The sequence below is a fragment of the Bombina bombina genome, chromosome 8, assembly GCF_027579735.1.
Source record: "Bombina bombina isolate aBomBom1 chromosome 8, aBomBom1.pri, whole genome shotgun sequence".
Lineage (NCBI taxonomy): Eukaryota > Metazoa > Chordata > Amphibia > Anura > Bombinatoridae > Bombina > Bombina bombina.
Window position 1 is genome coordinate 23,422,844 of NC_069506.1, and position 23,012 is coordinate 23,445,855.

General features: G+C 41.4%; 1 protein-coding gene across 1 annotated transcript in view; it reads left to right on the forward strand.

Annotated features, from left to right (window-relative positions):
- The window catches only part of EPHB2 (EPH receptor B2), a 402,338-nt gene that overhangs the window by 355,924 nt on the left and 23,402 nt on the right, over positions 1-23,012 (forward strand). The window contains exons 7-13 of the mRNA XM_053690188.1: positions 5,545-5,707; positions 5,794-5,902; positions 6,219-6,334; positions 7,874-7,996; positions 15,091-15,338; positions 15,452-15,667; positions 21,314-21,463. Coding sequence (XP_053546163.1) covers positions 5,545-5,707; positions 5,794-5,902; positions 6,219-6,334; positions 7,874-7,996; positions 15,091-15,338; positions 15,452-15,667; positions 21,314-21,463 — 1,125 coding nt within the window. The remainder of the gene's footprint in view (positions 1-5,544; positions 5,708-5,793; positions 5,903-6,218; positions 6,335-7,873; positions 7,997-15,090; positions 15,339-15,451; positions 15,668-21,313; positions 21,464-23,012) is intronic.

The following is a 23,012-nucleotide window of genomic DNA, read 5'->3' on the forward strand; positions in this document are numbered from 1 at the left end:
TCCTCGTAGATCCATCCTTTTGTTCCAGAGGTCTGGGACTATTGTCTTTGATCTTTGACTAGCCTTTGGGCTGGGACCATTACCCTGGAGGGAAGGTCAGGGATCGGTTAATCTATGCAGTGTTGACAGTTTCTTCTAGAGTCTGTCCTCCCCTTCGGTGGGAGGACTTTTGCTGTCTTCTTTTCTACAGGCGTCTGGTGCTGGGAGGGGACGCTCCTTGGAGCCCAGTATTCGGAGGGCAATTGTTGAGTTTTTGGAAGGTTTGCAGTTTGAAACCAGCTACAGCTATTTGCACCTTGAATGTGTGCTAGCAGGCTTTAAAACGCCTTTCGGTGGTTTGGGTTTCCACGATGGCTAAGTCAGCTTCCTACCTGGAAGCTGGTCACTGAGAGTTCCTGTTCAGATGGTTGGTGTTCTCGGTTGGAGGGCTGTTGTTGAGTTTTTGGAAGGTTTGCAGTTTGAAACCAGCTACAGCTATTTGCACCTTGAATGTGTGCTAGCAGGCTTTAAAATGCCTTTCGGTGGTTTGGGTTCCATGATGGCTAAGTCAGCTTCCTACCTGGAAGCTGGTCACTGAGAGTTCTTGCTCAGACAGTTGGTATTCTCTGGAGAGCTCTTTGCTAACTGCTGGGATAGTTATCCTATTTTCTGCTGTCTATGCTTGCCTAGCCTGCAGCTTTCAATCTGATACGAGGCAACAGGGAACTCATGTTTTTCTGGAGTACTTTAGGGTATGGTACTGCGTCAGGGATATGAGGGTGTCCCTCAAGTCCTCTTTGGGATGTGTTTCCCTGAGTATGGTTTGTTGAGCCGTATGGAATGATAATTTGCATTTTTTCTTGGAATCTGTTTTCCCTTTTGGGGGCAGGTTGTGGTCCTTGTCTTTCGTTCGGGTACTCTTCATGGGAGTCGAGAGCTGCGGGGCTGACTCCTCGGAGGCTGTTTGTGCTCGACGGACTCTGGGACTGACTGGTCTCTAGCTCGGCTTTGCTGGCGATGTAACTAATGTGTAGTTACCTGGGCATCGGGTTTTTACCCGTGTCGTTAATATTTTTATAGGGTGTCTGGTAATTTCAGGCTGTGGTGCTTTTCGAAGGGGCCACCTTTTTGTACCTACCCTTTGTTTGCATTCAGTGTCCTCTAGCTTGGGTATTGTCTTCCCAAAAGTAATGAATGCAGCTGTAGACTCTTGCCGTTTAAGAAGAAAAAAATTATGCTTACCGGATAATTTTCTTTTCTTCTGACGGGAAGAGTCCACAGCTCCCGCCCGTGTTTTGTCTATGAGGCAGCAGTCATTTTTTTTTGTTCTTCTAGCACCTTTTTTCACCCTGATATTTCTCCTACTGTTCCTTGTTCCCTTGGCAGAATGACTGGGGGATGAGGGAAGTGGGGGAGGTATTTAAGCTTTTGGCTGGGGTGTTTTTGCCTCCTCCTGGTGGCCAGGTTCTGTATTTCCCAAAAGTAATGAATGCAGCTGTGGACTCTTCCCGTCAGAAGAAAATGATCAGGTAAGGATAATTTAAGTTTTTATATGTGTATATATGATTAAATAAATATATATATACTGTATAATTTTATATATATATATATATATATATATACACCATTAATCAATATATATTAACACATATAAATACAACTTTAGCAATGTATCTGTATGTGTCTCAATGTTAAAGCCATTTGCCTGACTTTTTCCTTTCTAACACCCGAGATCTCCTATCTTTGAGCCCTTATAACTTTTTTGTGCAATATTTTTTTTAAATATTTTTTATTAGATGGTGTTAATGAGTGTAACTGTACTGTGTAATGTATATTTATTGGACAATGTTAACATGAGTGTAACTGTACTGTGAAATGTATTTTTGAACTGTTTTGTGCCACTTTTTAGATTCAGAAAACAGTGAACCACAGCTCTGAGATAGCAGAAAGGATTGAAGCGTAAAATTTAGCCCCACTTGTAATATCATGAAAAAGGTTTGCGGAAACACAATATCGCTAGCGTAAAACCGTTTGCGCCACGCTTGTAATCTAGCACTAAGATAACTTTTCTGGAAGTGCGCGGCATTACTGATAATATTTGCAGTAACAAAATCCGTTCCTAGGAGCCCAGATTACTTTGTGTGACGAGAGGATCAGTAGAGTGTTTGTGTGCTTCTCAGAATGACTTTTTGTATTCTATTCACTCACACACCTTTGGCATTTTGTGTGTTTTCTCTGCCCTGGGGACTAAAGAAAGGATTTAGTGTGAAATGTTTTTACCTCTCCTCTGCCTCTCACTGAATTATTTACCCGTCACTTTTGTTAATCTTGGATTTGCGATCAACCAGAAATTGTGTTGTGGAATTTTTGTTTTTAATTAAAAAAGAAAAAAGAAAAAAAGGTTCCCTAATGACCCCTCCTGCCCTCGGGAGCATAGGCTCGCCCTTACAGTCAGAGATGTGTCAGTCACATTTGTTCTGCGTGGATTCACGAGCACCTGTTAAAATATTATTGCTCAGTTTTGTCATAGAGAGTACAGTGTCTTTGTGAGAAGGAAAATCACCTTTGTGTTCATTGTGATCATCGTCTTGTGTGTGCGGAAGCTAAGAATAATATGTGTATGAGAAACATGTAGGTGCACGTTATCTGCCCTGGATCCTCCTGATCTGATTAAACGCTGATACTCGCAGTGCCTGTGGAATTACAAAGCACTCTAATGAATAAGTACATGCGCCGGTTTATTATTGCATGTCATTATTTTATTTCTATGCACCCAATAATCTAAAGCTCTCAGCTCTAGCGAGATTATCTGAAACGTCTTGTTAGTACTGTGAGGTCCATCAAAGAATTTAAGAAAGGCAAATGTTAGGTTGTGAGCAGTTTATCTAACTATGCAGGTTCTGGGTGTGAAGGAGACACAGACATTGTTATAAAATGGTAAAAAAAAAAGCCTCAAAAGATTTTACAGGATTTCACTTTATCTCGTGAGTTTTTGATCATTAGACCCTATGGTCCATTAACCAAGCAGTGATTGCTGCATCGTTAAGTAGCAGTGGTCTTAAGGCTGCTGCTCCTTAAAGGGACATGAAACCCACATTTTTAAACGCCTTTCCTATTTACTTCTATTGTCTAACTTGTTTTGTTCTCTTGATATCTTTTGTTGAAATAGATACCTAGGTAGATTCAGGAGCCGCTGATTGGTGGCTGCACATAAGTGCTTCATGTTATTGTCTCACCCAGTGCATTCAGCTAGCTCCCAGTAGTGCATTGCTGCTTATTCAACAAAAGACAAAGAGAAAATGAAGCACATTAGATTATAGAAGTAATTTGGAAAGTTGTTTAAAATTGTATTCTCTACCTGAATAAGTAAAGACATTTTTTGGATTTCATTTCCCTTTAACCAGTCCAATTGAAATCATCCCCAAGATGATTGACATCCCCTGCTAGCAGCCAATTGGCTGCCAGGTAGCAGGGGGCAGCATTGCACATGCATTACTGATGCAAAGCTTGTTCAGTTTTTAAATGTGGACAGCGTATTGCATGAATCATGTCCGTTTACAAATAGTAAAAGGAGCCCTATGTGTTTAACCTCTCAGAGGGGTATAGTCCCCCTCAGAACCTGCAAATATTGCAGTTTCTGAGCAATACAGAGTCAGTAAGCCAATTAATAACATCAGAAGCACAGAGCTGCCAATCAGCAAATGGCATGGGCTTTATTACTGCTATTTATTAGCGAAGCAGAGCTCAAAAATGCAGACAGTCTGCGGCATTCAACTGTTTTCTGCACCAGATTTTATGTAAATATGTATGTGCACTTATATTTCGCTGGTGCAGAAAACAATAGCCAAGTGCTGCAGACATTATCGGGCGTCAATAACAAGCCCAAAATAATGCACATACCTAGTGCTCGAGAAACATGCACACTCCTTGCTATGCCAGTATGCTCTCGTGGAAAGAAGCTAAGTTTTAAGAAAGGAGACCAAGGGGACGAATTATCATTGTGCGAGCGGACAGGATCCAATATTGCGGTTCATGTCCGCCGCACATCGATAAATGCCAACAGCATATGCTCCCGGCATTTATCATTGCACTAGCAGTTCTTGTGAACTGCTCGTGCAATGCCTCCCGCTGCAGATTTGTGGCCAATCAGCCGCTAGCAGGGGGGTGTCAATCAACCTGATCGTATTCGATGTCTGTCCGCCGCCTCAGAGCAGGCGGACAGGTTATGGAGCCGCAGTCTTTAGACCGCTGCTTCATAACTTGTGTTTCCGGGGGTCTGAAGGATCGCCGGTAACACGAGGCATCAAGCTCCATAGGGAGCTCGATAAATATGCCCCCAAGAGTAAGAGTTAAATTTAACAGAAATAAATTGTATGTTCATTCTGAATGTTTCTTTCTGACTTCTGTGTTCCTTTAAAGGGACATTCCAGTCAAAATTTAAATGCACATATATGAATTAGATCTTTGCATAGACACATATTTGCAATGTACATGTATTGGCAAAAATGCTTCTAGTAAAAGTCTTAGGGGCCTATTTATCAAACTCTGTATGGAGCTTGAGGGCCGTGTTTCTGGCAAGCCTTCAGACTCACCAGAACCGCTGCTCCATAACCTGTGCGTCTGCTCTGAGGAGTCAGACAGCGATCGCCATAAATCAACCCGATTGAATACGATCTGGTTGATTGACACCCCCTACTAGCGGCCGATTGGCCGTGAATCTGCAGGGGGCGGCGTTGCACCAGCAGTTCACAAGAGCTGCTGGTGCAATGCTTAATGCGGAGAGCGTATTGCTTTCCGCATTCAGGGAGGTCTGTCGGACATGATCCGCAATGTCGCATTATGTCCGACAGACCTTTCATAAATAGGTCCCATAGTGTTAATATTTTTCTCTACACATGCACATGAAGCATAGCTTGATATTCTCAGTGCACTGCAGCTGCTCAGAGCGCCAGTGGGGCTTGTGTCATGTCAGCAAGTAGCAAATTGAGTCATCACCAGATGGTACAAGTACTCTCTGAGCAAGTGCTGCGTTTAAAATGCTGGTGCACGGTGCATACTTAAATACACTTTTGAAACAGCTATAGCTTTTATTAAAAACATTTTTGCTAATACATGTGGATTACTATCTTGGCTGGAATGTCCCTTTAATGACGTTCTGTAATTTCCCTCCTAATTCGTTTTTGTCTCTACCCTGGTAGAGGTTGCTCAGTTTACTTAGAATAAGGAAGTGTAAAATAAGGTAGATCTGTTTTTTACCAGACATTTTCTTGGTACATTGAATTTTTTTATGACATGTTACAGTACTGAAACATTACACAAAAATATGTAAGTGTGGAAAAGCTTAGCTTGTAAACCATTTGGAATGTTGTATGTTTCGCTTAATTCTTATTCCTTAAATGGAGGTGCAGGCAGTCTGCTCCCAACATAAAGTTACCCAGAACCCCTGTGATCTCAGACGTTGCTGTGTGACAGATGCATATTTGTTTCCATGAATAGGATCAATCAATAGGAACGCAGGGCGGTTTCATCTTTAATCCGGTGTTTACTTTGTGGTTGTTTTTGTAGGACATGACTGAGCACAACTCATCTGTGGTGAAAAGCTTCACCAATACGGTGATGGTTCCTGGTCTGAAAGCAGGCACGATCTACGTCTTCCAGGTGCGCGCACGCACGGTGGCTGGCTACGGGAGATACAGCGGCAAAATGTACTTCCAAACCATGACAGAAGGTAAAGAGTGACTCATTTGTTATAGCATTTGTGATATCAGTGGAACACTAGCAAATGCATCATCCTTTTGTTCTGTTCTTTTTTAGCGGAATATCAGAGCAGCTTCCAGGAGAAACTTCCCCTTATTATTGGATCTTCTGCAGCCGGCCTTGTGTTCCTTATTGCCCTGGTGGTCATTATCATTGTGTGTAACAGGTAATGTAGCGCGGCCTCTTCTGTCAGGCTATTGCAGTGCAAGATTGCTGCACAGATCTTTTTGGGGTTGTATAACTGTTATTATATTTGTTACCTATTTGTTTCTCCACTTGGCTATAAATAAAGAACTTTTACTGATTCCAGAGAGATCACATGGGCTGATTAAAAGCTTGAGTTTTAATTCCTTTACTTTTATTTTGTTCCTGCAGTCACAATTCTTTTATGATTTGCGTTTTTCAGAGCTATGAAGTCCTTGCTTGTTAGTACTGTTAGCATATTGATGTTGCAGGTGAATTAATCTTTGCATTTTTTCCAGAAGACGAGGCTTTGAGAGAGCCGACTCGGAATACACCGATAAACTTCAGCACTATACCAGTGGCCACAGTACGTACCGACTGCCTTCACCAGGGCTGGGTGCTCGTTCTCTCGTTGGTTCGTTGGTTAAGTTGTACCTTAATGTCATCTCACAGTCACTTTTCCACCTACCCATCAATCAACCATGATTTGATTCCTCTGCCCGGGAATACATCTTGCCATTTGCCCTTTGAACTCAAATATACCTTACTATTTGCTCTGTGCCGAGGAATACACCTTGGCATTTGTCCTCTACCTGGACATATAGCTTTTAATTGGCCCATTGCTGAGAATACACCTAGCTATTTGCCCTCTGACCAGGAATACACCTTGTTATTTGTCCACTTCCCAGTAATGCCCCCTTTTATTTGCCCTCTGCCTTTAACTTTACCTTATAATTTACCCTTTGCCTGGAAATGTACCCCTTAGTTTGCCCTCTGCTTAAATACGCCTTACTAATTGCCCTTTACTGAGTAATTCACTTTGGTCAAGAATAAACCCTCTTATCTACTTTCAGCAACCAAGTTCTTGTCTGTGAATACTCTGCTATAAGCTTCATGTCTGGCAATACGTCCTACCAAAGAATGCAACCTCTCACCTGCCCCAAAAATTATTCCTGCTCACTGTCCCCTATCTGGGAATAAACCCAAGAACCTGTCCACTTCCCTGGTAAACTCCCTTTAATCTGCCTGTGAATACACTCTCTTATCTGCATTCTGCCTAGAAAAACCCCTTGCAATAAACCACTTGCCTAGTTCCACACAATGCCGTATGCTCCTTCTAAGGAATAAAACTTGCATTTTGGCCTAGAATACTCCTTGTCCTTTGCTCCTTTCCTAGAAGTACACCGTACTTAGAAATAGAGCCTGCCCTGTCTGGTAATGCACCTTGCCCCCATCTGGCAATACTCCCTGCCAGCTGCCCAGAGATAAACCCTGACCTTTGCCACCTGCCAGGAAATACTCATTTCCATATGCTGCTTGTCTGGGTCTCTGGGCATTAATGTCACACGAGGCTTCAAAATATATTACTCAGACAGTAACGACATTAATCCCACAAACAGTGACTTTGAGATACATTGTGTGGCATCCGGCCAGCAGCAACCTTTTTATGGGTGAAGTCCACTGCGCTGTGCGTCTTTCATGTACATTTCACCCTCATTTTGTCACATCACATTCGCTCACCTTTCTCTCAACACACGTATAGAATCGCTTGCTTTTTGTTGACTTTTGTAAGCAAAGTAATATAGTGAAATGTAGAGTTCCTCTCTGTCTCTCAGAATTCATAATCACCTATAATATAGTCATTCACCTGCTTTATACACTTCTGTATCAGGTCACATATTGTACTGATCACATAATCTAAAAAATAATATCAGGGTTAATAAAAGACAAACAATTAAAGAATTTGTACTGTAGTTGTAATTCAGTTTATAAAGTTATTAGACAATCATGGATTTTCCAATATGAGTAGTTTTAGGTAAAAAAATAATAACCTCATTAGACTCTTAATCATGCTGGTTCTTTGCATATTGTCTGACTGTTTTCACAACCATCACTATTCGTCTCTTCTATTAACCGTAGCAAGCTCTCTGACTCGTCCTTTTTGCCATTTCAGTGACCCCTGGAATGAAAATTTACATTGATCCTTTTACTTATGAGGATCCCAATGAAGCCGTCCGGGAGTTTGCCAAAGAAATTGATATATCCTGTGTGAAAATTGAGCAAGTGATTGGGGCAGGTAAGCAGTTTAAGGCTTACGGTACTACAGACGCTGTGTGTGTGAGGTGGGGATATTACACTTAGTTGTTACTAATGGCCAATAATCAAAAACTCCCTAGCATGGAGAGAAATCACTGCTTGAGATCTTTTTTTGACCATTATATTACATTGTATGTGTCTTTCCTTCACATCTAGAAATCTGCATAGCTAAATAAACAGCTTGCAAGCCAAAATTCTTTGAGGGATAATATAATACTGACAAAACTGGTTAGACAATCCCCCCAGAGCTGAGAGCTTTAGATCACTGGATCCTGATTATTACTTAGGGTTGACGTTCTCTATAAGCTGCAAGCCTTTGTGTTCTTGTGTGGGTAATATCAAACATATGGGGTACTGAGTGTTTGTTAAATGCATTAAAAGCTGCCTATATTATGTATGTAAAGCATTACTACACAATTACTGTGAGTTAGTAGCGCCATACAGTATCCTATGTTATTTGTGATAGACCAAGACGCACATTTCAGAGATGACTACTGTGTTAGTTGAGGAAAATTAGAGGGTTTTTTCTCTTGTAAGGTGTATCCAGTCCACGGATCATCCATTACTTGTGGGATATTCTCATTCCCAACAGGAAGTTGCAAGAGGACCCACAGCAAAGCTGTTATATAGCTCCTCCCCTTCCTACCATATCCAGTCATTCTCTTGCAACTCTCAACGCGCATGGATGTAGTAAGAGGAGAGTGGTGAAAAATAGTTAGTTTATTTTCTTCAATCAAAAGTTTGTTATTTTAAATAGTACCGGAGTTGTGCTATTTTTTCTCAGGCAGAGATAGAAGAAGAATCTGCTTGAGTTTTCTATGATCTTAGCAGATTGTAACTAAGATCCATTGCTGTTCTCACACATGTCTGAGGAGTGAGGTAACTTCAGAGGGAGAATGGCGTGCAGTTTATTCTGCTATCAGGTATGTGCAGTTATAATTTTTTCTAGGATTGGAAATGCTAGAAAATGCTGCTGATTCCTGATAAATGTAAGTTAAGCCTGAATACAGTGATTTAATAACGACTGGTATCATGCTTTCTCTCAGGGGTAATACCCTTATAGATATGCTATATAAAACGTTTGCTGGCATGTTTAATCGTTTTTTATATATGCTTTGTGATAAAACTTATTGGGGCCTAATTTTTTCCACATGGCTGGCTTTATTTTTGCTTAGAAACAGTTTTCCTGAGGCCTTCCACTGTTGTAATATGAGTGGGAGGGGCCTATTTTAGTGCTTTTTTGCGCAGTTAAAATTACATACTGAGACATCCAGTTTTCCTCAGAAGTTCCCTGAATGCTACAGGACATCTCTAAAGAGCCTAAAAACGTTTATTGGGGAAGGTAGGAGCCACTGTAGAGCTGTGGCAGTTTGCTGTGACTGTTAAAAAACGTCTGTCGTTTTTTTGATCCGTTTTTTTAACTAAGGGGTTAATCATCCATTTGCAAGTAGATGCAATGCTCTGTTAGCCTATTACATACACTGTTAAAATTTTGTTTGTGTAACTGCCTTTTTTTACTGTTTTTCAAATTTTGACAAAATTTGTTTCTCTTAAAGGCACAGTACAGTTTTTTATATTTGCTTGTTAACTTGAATTAAAGTGTTTTCCAAGCTTGCTAGTCTCATTTTTAGTCTGTATAAACATGTCTGACATAGAGGAAACTCCTTGTTCATTATGTTTAAAAGCCATGGTGGAACCCCCTCTTAGAATGTGTACCAAATGTACTGATTTCTCTTTAAACAATAAAGATCATATTTTGTCTTTAAAAATTTTTATCACCAGAGGAATCTGACGAGGGGGAAGTTATGCCGACTAACTCTCCCCACGTGTCAGACCCTTTGACTCCCGCACAAGGGACTCACGCTGAAATGGCGCCAAGTACATAAAGGGCACCTATAGCGTCTACTTTACAAAGACATGGCGGCAGTCATGGATAATACACTGTTAGCGGTATTAACCAGACTACCCGAACTTAGAGTTAAGCGAGATAGCTCTGGGGTTAGACGAAATGCAGAGCATACTGACGCTTTAAGAACCATGTCTGATACTGCCTCACAATATGCTGAAGCTGAGGAGAACTTCAGTCTGTGGGTGATTTTTCTACACTTAAATTTAAGCTTGAACACCTCCGTGTATTACTTAAAGAGGTTTTAGCTGCTCTGAATGACTGTGACACAATTGCAGTGCCTGGGAAATTGTGTAGACTGGATAAATACTATGCAGTGCCGGTGTGTACTGATGTTTTTCCAATACCTAAAAGGTTTACAGAAATTATTAGTAAGGAATGGGATAGACCAGATGTGCCGTTCTCTTCCCCTCCTATTTTTAGGACTTATGGCAGACAGTCCCTAAGGTGGAGGGAGCAGTTTCTACTTTAGCAAAGCGTACTACTATCCCTGTCGAGGATAGTTGTGCTTTTTCAGATCCAATGGATAAAAAATTAGAAGGTTACCTTAAGAAAATATTTTGTCAACAAGGTTTTATCCTACAGCCCCTTGCATGCATTGCCCCTGTCACTGCTGCCTGCAGCGTTCTGGTTTGAGGCCTTACAGGTAGCGACTCCATTGGATGACATACTTGGCAAACTTAGGGCACTTAAGCTAGCCAATTCTTTTGTTTCTGATGCCATTGTTCATTTGACTAAACTAACGGCTAAGAATTCTGGTTTTGCTATACAGGCGCGCAGAGCGCTATGGCTTAAATCATGGTCAACTGACGTGACTTCCAAATCTAAGCTGCTTAACATTCCCTTCAAGGGGCAGACCTTATTCGGGCCTGGTTTGAAGGAGATTATTGCTGATATCACTGGAGGAAAAGGTCATGCCCTTCCTCAGGACAGGTCCAAATCCAGGGCCAAACAGTCTAATTTTCGTGCCTTTTCGAAACTTCAAGGCAAATGCGGCATTAACCTCCTCTAATGCAAGACAAGAGGGAACTGTTGCTCAATCCAAGGCGGTCTGGAGGTCAAACCAGACCTGGAACAAAGGTAAGCAGGCTAAAAAACCTGCTGCTGCCTCTAAGACAGCATGAAGGAACGGCCCCCTATCCGGTAACGGATCTAGTGGGAGGCAGACTTCACTTTTCGCCCAGATGTTCAGGATCCCTGGCCGTTGGAAATTATATCCCAGGGATATCTTCTGGACTTCAAAGCTTCTCCCCCAAAAGGGAGATTTCACTTTTCACAATTATCTGCAAACCAGATAAAGAGAGAGGCATTCTTACACTGTGTACGAGACCTCCTAGTTATGGGAGTGATCCATCCAGTTCCAAAAGAGGAACAAGGACAGGGTTTTTTACTCAAGTCTGTTTGTGGTTCCCAAAAAAGAGGGAACATTCAGACCAATTTTGGATCTAAAGATCTTAAACAAATTCCTCAGGGTTCCATCATGATCCATCATGATCCAGGAGGGTCAATATATGATTACAGTGGATCTAAAGGATGCTTATCTTCACATTCCGATACACAAAGATCATCATCGGTTTCTCAGGTTTGCCTTTCTAGACAGGCATTACCAGTTTGTAGCTCTTTCCTTTGGGTTAGCTACAGCCCTAGAATCTTCACGAAGGTTCTAGGGTCCCTTCTGGCGGTCTTAAGGCCGCGGGGCATAGCAGTAGTCCCTTATTTAGATGACATCCTGATACAGGCGTCAAACTTCCAAATTGCCAAGTCTCATACGGACGTAGTACTGGCATTTCTGAGGTCGCATGGGTGGAAAGTGAACGAGGAAAAGAGTTCTCTATCCCCACTCACAAGAGTTTCCTTTCTAGGGACTCTGATAGATTCTGTAGAAATGAGAATTTACCTGACGGATCCAGGTTATCAAAGCTTCTAAATTCCTGCCGGGTTCTTCATTCCATTCCGCACCCTTCGGTGGCTCAGTGTATAGAAGTAATCGGCTTAATGGTAGCGGCAATGGACATAGTACCGTTTGCACGCTTACATCTCAGACCGCTGCAACTATGCATGCTCAGTCAGTGGAACGGGGATTACACAGATTTGTCCCCTCAACTGAATCTGGACCAAGAGACCAGGGATTCTGTGCTCTGGTGGCTATCTCGGGTCCATCTGTCCAAAGGTATGACCTTTCGCAGGCCAGATTGGACAATTGTAACAACAGATGCCAGCCTTCTAGGTTGGGGTGCAGTCTGGAACTCCCTGAAGACTCAGGGATCGTGGACTCAGGAAGAGTCTCTCCTTCCAATAAATATTCTGGAACTAAGAGCGATATTCAATGCTCTTCAGGCTTGGCCTCAGTTAGCAACTTTGAGGTACATCAGATTTCAGTCGGACAACATCACGACTGTGGCTTACATCAACCATCAAGGGGGAACAAGAAGTTCCCAAGCGATGTTAGTAGTCTCAAAGATAATTCGCTGGGCGGAGATTCACTCCTGCCACCTATCAGCTACCCATATCCCAGGTGTAACTGGGAGGCGGATTTTCTAAGTCGACAGACTTTTCATCCGGGGGAGTGGGAACTCCATCCTGAGGTGTTTGCACAAGTGATTCATCGCTGGGGCAAACCAGAACTAGATCTCATAGCGTCTCGACAGAACGCCAAGCTTCCTTGTTACGGATCCAGGTCCAGGGACCCCAGGGCGACGCTGATAGATGCTCTGGCAGCGCCCTGGTCTTTCAACCTGGCTTATGTGTTTCCACCGTTTCCTCTGCTCCCTCGACTGATTGCCAAGATCAAGCAGGAGAGAGCATTGGTGATTTTAATAGCGCCTGCGTGGCCACGCAGGACCTGGTATGCAGATCTAGTGGACATGTCATCCTTTCCACCATGGACTCTGCCTCTGAGACAGGACCTTCTACTTCAGGGTCCTTTCCACCATCCAAATCTAATTCTCTGAGACTGACTGCACGGAGATTGAACGCTTGATTTTATCAAAGCGTGGCTTCTCCGAGTCAGTCATTGATACCTTAATACAGGCACGAAAGCCTGTCACCAGGAAAATTTACCATAAAATATGGCGTAAATATCTTTATTGGTGTGAATCCAAGGGTTACTCATGGAGTAAGGTCAGGATTCCTAGGATATTATCTTTTCTCCAAGAAGGCTTGGAAAAAGGTTTGTCAGCTAGTTCCTTAAAGGGACAGATTTCTGCTCTGTCTATTCTTTTACACAAGCGTCTGGCAGATGTGCCAGACGTTCAAGCATTTTGTCAGGCTTTAGTCAGAATCAAGCCTGTGTTTAAACCTGTTGCTCCACCATGGATCTTAAATTTGGTTCTTAAGGTTCTTCAAGGAGTTCCGTTTGAACCTCTTCATTCCATAGATATCAATCTTTTATCTTGGAAAGTCCTTTTTTTGGTAGCTATTTCCTTGGCTCGTAGAGTCTCCGAGTTATCTGCCTTACAATGTGATTCTCCTTATCTGATTTTTCATTCTGATAAGGTAGTCCTGCGTACTAAACCTGGGTTTTTACCTAAGGTGGTACCTAGCAAGAATATCAATCAAGAGATTGTTGTTCCATCCTTGTGTCCTAATCCTTCTTCGAAGAAGGAACGTCTATTACATAATCTGGATGTGGTTCGTGCTTTAAAGTTTTACTTACAAGCTACTAAAGATTTTTGTCAAACATCTTCTTTGTTTATTGTCTACTCTGGACAGAGGAGAGGCCAAAAGGCTTCGGCAACTTCTCTTTCTTTTTGGCTAAGGAGTATAATACGCTTAGCTTTTGAGACTGCTGGCCAGCAGCCTCCTGAAAGGATTACATCTCATTCTACTAGAGCTGTGGCTTCCACATGGGCCTTTAAAAATGAGGCTTCTGTTGAACAGATTTGCAAGGCGGCGACTTGGTCTTCGCTTCATACCTTTTCAAAATTCTATAAATTTGATACTTTTGCTTCTTCGGAGGCTATTTTTGGGAGAAAGGTTTTACAGGCAGTGGTACCTTCCGTTTAAGTACCTGCCTTGTCCCTCCCTTCATCCGTGTACTTTAGCTTTGGTATTGGTATCCCACAAGTAATGGATGATCCGTGGACTGGATACACCTTACAAGAGAAAACACAATTTATGCTTACCTGATAAATTTATTTCTCTTGTGGTGTATCCAGTCCACGGTCCGCCCTGTCATTTTAAGGCAGGTATTTTTAAATTTAAACTACAGTCACCACTGCACCCTATGGTTTCTCCTTTCTCTGCTTGTTTTCGGTCGAATGACTGGATATGGTAGGAAGGGGAGGAGCTATATAACAGCTTTGCTGTGGGTCCTCTTGCAACTTCCTGTTGGGAATGAGAATATCCCACAAGTAATGGATGATCCGTGGACTGGATACACCACAAGAGAAATAAATTTATCAGGTAAGCATAAATTGTGTTTTTTTTTGGGGGGGGGGGTTAAACAAAAAAGATAAATCACACAAACAAGTGCTTCATTATTTTGTTCTGTTCTTTTTTTAGCGGAATATCAGAGCAGCTTCCAGGAGTAATTTCCACTTATTATTAGATCTTGGTAACCTATGCACAAGTGCCCAAGATTTGCTGGTAGTTTGCCTCTGGGCCACCACCATAGTGAGTGGTTTCATTGACTATGAACCCATGGCATATACCAGCCATTAAGTTTTCATTCTTGATATTTATTTGGATTAAAAAATAATAAGTTTGTTTCCTAATGACCATTGAAACATTAAAAATGTATCAGGGGCACTCTAGCTATATTTTCAAGAAGATTACTGATTAATTTAGGAACACAATCTATCAAAAAGGGTTTCCCACCCCTAGTATAGGAGAATGGTTACCATGCAGATATTCCTATGAAGCAGATATAACACGGGTCACACATGTGACTCAATAATAGATGGAACGCTGTACACCATGTGAGCTTGTGGAAGTACAGGGATGACTACACAGGGTATGGAACACAGTGTATCATTGCATAGGTTGTTGGATGCTGTTGAGAAGTACGTTTAGGTTGAGGATGTTTACTTGTGTGCAGAAGAGGTGAGGATGTGAGACCTAGTGTATTCTGTTCCCACTAGTGAACTCCTGTGCCTTTGTGAGATTACCAGACAACATGAAGCTCCAGAAAACTTGCAGCATTACATCTGTACCTTCATCTTTCATAGGAGAGTTTGGGGAAGTTTGCAGTGGCCATCTCAAACTGCCAGGCAAACGAGAGATCTTTGTGGCAATTAAGACACTGAAGTCCGGGTACACTGAGAAGCAACGTCGAGACTTCCTCAGTGAAGCGAGCATCATGGGACAGTTTGACCATCCTAATGTTATACACCTCGAAGGAGTTGTAACCAAGAGTTCTCCTGTAATGATCATCACCGAATTCATGGAGAATGGGTCACTGGATTCTTTCTTAAGGGTATCTAATGTTCTTGTATTTTTGAGGCTGGTAGGGCAGCCTTTTTTTTTTTTTTTGCATAACCACCTTAAAAAATAAGTCTTTGTAAATTTTAAATTTTCTCACATTTGCAGCAAAATGATGGTCAGTTTACAGTTATCCAGCTGGTGGGAATGCTCAGAGGAATTGCTGCAGGAATGAAGTACTTGGCTGATATGAACTACGTGCACCGAGACCTTGCTGCTCGCAATATCCTTGTGAACAGTAACCTGGTGTGCAAGGTGTCGGACTTTGGTTTGTCACGGTTCCTTGAGGATGACACATCAGATCCAACATACACCAGTGCTTTGGTGAGTCACATTTCCCTATATCTCTCTGTAAATGGACGTCACACTGGTGTCAGGAAGTAATTTACAATGTTAGGGATAATTAATGATCACAATTACATGCTGTAGCTTTCACAAACTGAAACCTTCACAAAATGTTGCCACAGCTGTTTAGCCGGAAGTTATATTTTCTGTCCATAGCATTAAGCATTATATGGCAAATACAAACAAATTGGCTGACCTCTACATGCTGATGCAGAATGCAGGGCAACCTTATATATTGCACTGAAGTAGACATTAAAGGAATGTTGTGCTCAGACGTTTCTTCAACATTTAAACATGTTGATTTTTTTCCCCATAAAAATGTAAAGTAAAGGCAAAAAAAGTTTAAAATGTTGATTTTACATATAGATGATAGAATAGTTTTGAGTGCAATGTCCCTTTAAAAATGCTCTCCATTGCATTTATTACACGACTGTCACTGATGGGTTACTGGGCCTGTTTGTTGTTTGTAGATGTATTTATTTGTAAACAGAATCATCATCAAAATTGCTTTGTTCTCTTTGTATTCTTTGTTGCAAGCTAAACCTAGGTAGGCTAATAGGCTAATTTCTAAGCCCTTGAAGGTCGCCTCTTATCTCAGTGCATTTTGACATATAGACAGTGCTAGTTCATGTTTACCATATAGCTAACACTCAGCTCACTCCCGTAAAGTTATTTATGAGTCAGCACTGATTGGCTAAAATGCAAGTCTGTCAAAAGAACAGAAAAAAGGGAGCAGTCTGCAGAGGTTTAGATACAAGGTAATCACAGAGGTAAAAAGTGTATTAATATAACTGTGTTGATTGTGCAAAACTGGGGAATAGGTAATAAAGAGATTATCTATCTTTTTAAACAATAAAAATTCTGGAGTAGACTGTCCCTTTAATAAGGATACCAATAGAAATAAGAAAAATTCATAACAGAAGTAACAGAAGTAAATTGAAAGTTGTTTAAAATGAGATGCTCTATCCAGACTTTATTGTCCCTTTAACCTTCTCCTCTGTATATCTGGGCTGCTCCTTGTTCCCCTACACTGCTTGTAAACGTGACCTGTAACACACAGATACCTTGGATCTATTAAAACTTAATGTAGAAATCAATACGGTTTCTAAGAAAAGGCAAACTGAGCATTTTAATATGTGTGGCCGTTATTTGTTCAACCTCTGTTTGTTTGTAATGATTGAGGGGGTTGCTGAGCGTGCAGATGAGTTTTAAGCCCATTAAAGGTACATTACAGTCATTTCTAATGTAAGAGAGGGCTAGATTACAAGTGGTCCGTTACTGTTAGCGTAGGACTCAATAAGCAATAATGTTACTGCCCTAACTAACACACATATTACAAGTGGTCCGTTAATGTTAGCATGGGACACAATAAGCAATATTGTTACTGCCCTAACTAACACACATATTACAAGTGGTCCGTTAATGTTAGCGTGGGACACAATAAGCAATATTGTTACTGCCCTAACTAACACACATATTACAAGTGGTCCGTTAATGTTAGCGTGGGACACAATAAGCAATATTGTGACTGCCCTAACTAACACACATATTACAAGTGGTCCGTTAATGTTAGCGTGGGACACAATAAGCAATATTGTGACTGCCCTAACTAACACACATATTACAAGTGGTCCGTTAATGTTAGCGTGGGACACAATAAGCAATATTGTGACTGCCCTAACTAACACACATATTACAAGTGGTCCGTTAATGTTAGCGTGGGACACAATAAGCAATATTGTTAGTGCTCTAACTAACACACATATTACAAGTGGTCCGTTAATGTTAGCGTGGGACACAATAAGCAATATTGTTACTGCCCTAACTAACACACATATTACAAGTGGTCCGTTAATGTTAGCGTGGGACACAATAAGCAATATTGTTACTGCCCTAACTAACACACATATTACAAGTGGTCCGTTAATGTTAGCGTGGGACTCAATAAGCAATATTGTTACTGCCCTAACTAACACACATATTACAAGTGGTCCGTTAATGTTAGCGTGGGACTCAATAAGCAATATTGTGACTGCCCTAACTAACACACATATTACAAGTGGTCCGTTAATGTTAGCGTGGGACACAATAAGCAATATTGTTACTGCCCTAACTAACACACATATTACAAGTGGTCCGTTAATGTTAGCATGGGACACAATAAGCAACATTGTGACCGCACTAACTAACGCTACAAGTTGAAAGTAAAAGGTTGCTCTCGAGCGCAAACAGAAACTGCGCTAGAAGTATTAGCTCGACTTGAGATTTAGGGGTTGATTTATGAAGCAGCAGATGCTGCCTCCGACACTCATCGCTTTAGGCCCACCTGAAACAGAAGTCATAAGACCGACGCTCCTTAACTCGTCCGCTACCTCTGAGGGGGCGGACAGCAATCAGCCCAATCAGATACAAACACCCCCTGCTAGCGGGCGATTGGCCGCGAATGTGCAGGGGACGGTATTGAACAAGCATTTCACGCGAAATGCTTGTGCAATGATAAATGCCGACACATTAGTAAATCAGCCCCCTAGCGTAAAGTGTAAGGGTTAAAAAAAAAAGTTTAGCAAACGCATCCAAACATAATTAAATAAGTGCTTACACTCATATACACTTTCTGATGACAAAAAATATCACATAAATATTACTAAATATGTTTTATAAGTGTTAAAAGGGATATGGTATATGGCAAGGTAATTTGACAGGAAAGGACTATTATGTATATACTGTATGTACGGCTAAATACAATGGGGCCGATCTATCAAGCTCCGTATGGAACTTGATGCCCCTGTTTCCGTGCGAGCCTCCAGGCTTGACGGCAACAGAAGTTATGAAGCAGCAACCTTTCCGCCTGCTCTGAGGCCGCAGACATAAATCAACCCGATCGAATACGATTGGGTTGATTGACACCCCCTGCTAGCGGCCTCTGCAGGGGGCGAATCTGCAGGCATTGGAAATCTGCAGGGGGCGGCATTGCACCAGCAGTTCACAAGAACTGCTGGTGCAATGATAAATGCCGACAGCGTATGTATAAATCTGTATACATGTGTATTTATGTGTTTATTTGTGTAAATATGTATGTGCACATATACATACCTACACTTATATATTCACTTTTGAGCCCTTTTCAGTTAAATACCTTGAAACATGCAATGCCATTTTTAATCAGTTTTTATATGTATTAATGTGTTTGAAGAAAATGTTCTTTTTATTTGTAAGTAGATAGTTTTATATATATACACACCAGTATATATTCATATATAGGTATAGATATCCGTTTAACATTTTCTTCTATGTGCAGAGCGTCGGAATGTAAAGTATTCATAACTACCTTCGTGTATGGCGAAGTTCATCTAACGCAGTATGGAGTTTGCACGCAATAATTGTAAAGTGTGATAAAAAAGACACGCCCCATAGAAGTCTATGGGGAGAGGTTTGCACAGTTGCGATATCCGAAGTCCTGAAGTTAGCGCTCATTGGTCTTTCAATTGCTTGCTAACTTTTTACTTTGAGCACAGTTAGCACACGAGCGAAATAATTATTTAGTGCACCACTTGTAATCTGGCCCAGAATATATATATACCTAAATAAACCCTGCTTTACAAATTATTTATATAGGAAATAAATGTTATTAAAGTATTTAAAAATGTAATTAGTATTAATTAATTTTGTATTGCATGGACTGCTATGAAAATACGCTCCTGCCCTGATCAAGCGGGAGGAAAAGTATTTAGAGGTAAAGTGCATGGCAAGTGGCCAAAGTACATAATGAAAGTACCTTGCACAGTTGTTTAATTACACATAATTAAACCTTTTTTAGGGAATTACATTTTGAGTTCAAGGTCCCTTTAATCCCAGGACTGCTCTGTCTGTGCCTCCAGGGACCACGTCTGTGCTTTTGGGATGTTGAACAGATTAAAGGAATTCCACATATTTGTATGTGACCTCCTAGCGCACCCAGGACAGGAGCTTCTTTTGAGATGTGTGTGTAGTGACAGAACACAGTGCAGCTGACAGGCTCAGCTCCCAACCTTATGAACGGGTCACTGGTCTCAGACTTGCTCTGCGTTAAGCGACTTTTGTTTTCCTATCTCTAGCTTCTTCGTCGTGTTGCACAAAAACTCACACAAAAATGCTCTGGGAATTTTTATTAGACAACCCCTCTGCCATCTCTGTCATCACAAACCAATAGGCCCATGAATGAGCTACTGGCTGTCTAGGTGCAGGCAGATCATTGTGGAGTCTTTGCCGTATTCAGCAACTGCTGCTGACATTGGCCTGGAATTAGCCATTGCCTGACACCCAGTGGTTGTTTAATGCTGGCAGTGAGAGGGCGTTAGACATTGCAGAAAGCGGTGGTTGCTGTATATCCATCTAAACCTACATGGGTCCTGTACCATAGTACTGCTCAGTTTGTCTCACCTTCTCCTGTCGGCGGAATCATCTCTCTCTCTCTGTTATTATTTTCTTCACTTTTCCTAATCCTGTGACATTTGTCTTCTTTATAAATACCAACCTGCCAATTTTGTTAAATATTTCATAGTGTGCATTGATTTGAGTAACAGAAACATTTACAAATGCCGTATGTTTCATTCTTTATAGGAGCAATTGTAGTCTAAGGGGCCACTTTATCAAGGGCCGAATGGCCCCTGTTTCCGAGCAAGCCTTGAAGCTTGCCGGAAACAGCAGTTATGAAGCAGTGCTGGTCCGCTGCCTTTGAGGCTGCGGTCTGCATTAGCCGGATCCTATACAATAGGGTTGATTGACTCCCCTGCTAGCGGCCAATTGGTCGCGAATCTGCAGGGGGCAGCATTGCACAAGCAGTTCACCAGAACTGCTTGTGCAATGTTAAATGCCGACAGCATAGGCTGTCGGCATTCAGCGATGTCTGTCAGACATGATACGCTACATGTTCTTTAGCAATACGTTTGATTTAAAACTGAATTTATTAATTCCTAGTACTAACGAGAATGTTGTGTCATACGTGGTGGCAAAGACTTCAATAAGGAACTGCTCTACCTTCAATCAATGTGTCTCTCTATTAGATAAAGGGACGTAATACTAATGAAGTGTCTCTGTCTGAATAAAAACTAATGTATTACAATTAGTTTTCAAAAATGGATGTTCTGTACTGAATAAGCCAACATTATCTGTGGGAATCACAATCATGCTCTTTCTGTTAGTTTTACATTCAATTTAAACAACTTTTACATAACTTTTTAAACGTATTTCCATATACACAATATAGAAAATGGAGTAATATGTCCCTTTAAGGTGCCAGCCGTGCTGTTCCTTTTTAAAGCATATCGTGTACACTCATACATGTCATTGAGGTATCTGAGCTTGAGTAGAAGCACACTCGCCACGCATATTATAATAGGTGTGCCGTGATTGGACAGCACTTGGAATTTAGAAGAATGTGGGAATGTAAGACTTTTGTTCATTATTTTTCTCCCTTTATATGTAAAATGGAGGGTAAAGTTCTTTCCTATGCTAGAAAGCCAAAGCCATTACTATATTGTCATTGAGCTGTAATGAAGTATACACTGGCACTACCATACCTGCCTGTTGTAGTGATAAAATATCTAATTATTTCGTGTTCTCACTCTTACCTTCTTCTTGTTTCAGGGCGGTAAGATTCCCATACGATGGACAGCGCCAGAAGCTATACAGTACCGAAAGTTTACATCAGCCAGCGACGTCTGGAGCTACGGGATCGTAATGTGGGAGGTGATGTCATATGGAGAGAGACCCTACTGGGATATGACTAATCAAGATGTAAGCTATTAATATAAGGTGTAGCTGTTATTAACTATTATTATTAGTATCAGCTATTTATAGAGCGCCAACAGATTCTGCAGCACTATAAACATAGGTATAATATGTAAAGGTAGCATTTATTGGAGACAAATGCGTAAAGGGCCCTGCTAAGAGTTGCACTGTTGTAAATCACCTCTCATGAATGTGATCTACAAAACAGCTGGTTTCATAGGCTGACATGCTAAAGGGGTTCATGGGAATGACAAAAAGAAAAGAGGAACTGAGGTAAGAAAAGGTTAGCGTATATTGTATGTATCCCCGAACAGTAGAGCCTTAAAGGAACGCTTGAAAGTATGAAAACTAGGGGAGAGTCTTGTGGAGTGAGGCAGAGAGTTCCACAAAATAGGGACCATTTTGGAAAAGTCCTGTAGATGGGAATGTGAGGAGGTAACAAGAGGGGAGGAGAGTAGGAGGTCATGAGGAGAGTGAAAGGAAGGGGGGGGGGGAGTTTCTGGAGACAAGGTAGGAGATATAGGGGGAGCAGTGTTATTGAGGGCCTTGAATGTCAGAGTCAGGATTTTGTGTTTTATTCTGGAGGTTAGGTGAAGCCAGTAAGGGGATTGGCAGAGAGGTGCAGCAGATGAGGAGCGACGTGTAAGGAAGATCAGCCTGCCAGAGGCATTCATTATAGATTGTAAAGGAGATAGACGGCAGCTAGGGAGACCAGAGAGGATGGAGTTGCAAAAGTCAAGGCGAAAGTTCTGTCTTGTGCGAGGAAGTAGCAAATTTTGGAGATGTTTTTAAGGTGGAAACGGCTGGAAATGGCCAAAGACTGGATGAGAGGAGTGAAAGATCTAAGTCAAGTGTGACCCCAAGACATCGGGCATGCAAGGCTGGGGTAATTATATTTTTATCAACAGTTATAGAAAGATGGGGATAGAGAGTTTGGAAGAGAGTTGGATAAGGAGATCAGTTTTGGAGAGATTTAGTTTAAGGTAATGTGAGGACATCCAGTATGAAATATTAGAATGACAGTTAGTTATATGGGTTACTAGCAGAAAGTTTACTTGTTTGTAGATAATATGTACTGTAGTGGCACTCATACTGCATATAAAGTATTGCTGGAGGGGTACACCTTCTCTCCTTGCATAATAGTTGCCCCCTCCTCATTTCCACCAATTGTAAAAAGACAGACAGACAGATAGATAGATAGATAGATAGATAGATAGATACAGTGTAGATAGATAGATAATACAATTTAATTTGTGCTTGTTAATCCAGTGAGTTCTAGTCTTTGCTATTGCTACTTTTGACTGTGTGTTCCCTGTGGTTCCTGGTGACATCTTTAGTAGGAGATGTTTGCAGTGTACTGTGCACTAATTTGCAAATGACGCGCATGTCCTTTTTGACTTTGTATTTGCTGAATAAAGAGACCACACAGAACACACAGTTTCTGGCACCGGATGGTGAAGAAATGTAGTTTTGCTGTTTGCGCCGGTAATGTGTCCCTCCATATCTCACATGATGACTTCTGCGTTCTGCGGCATAAGCTTATTCTATATAAGGC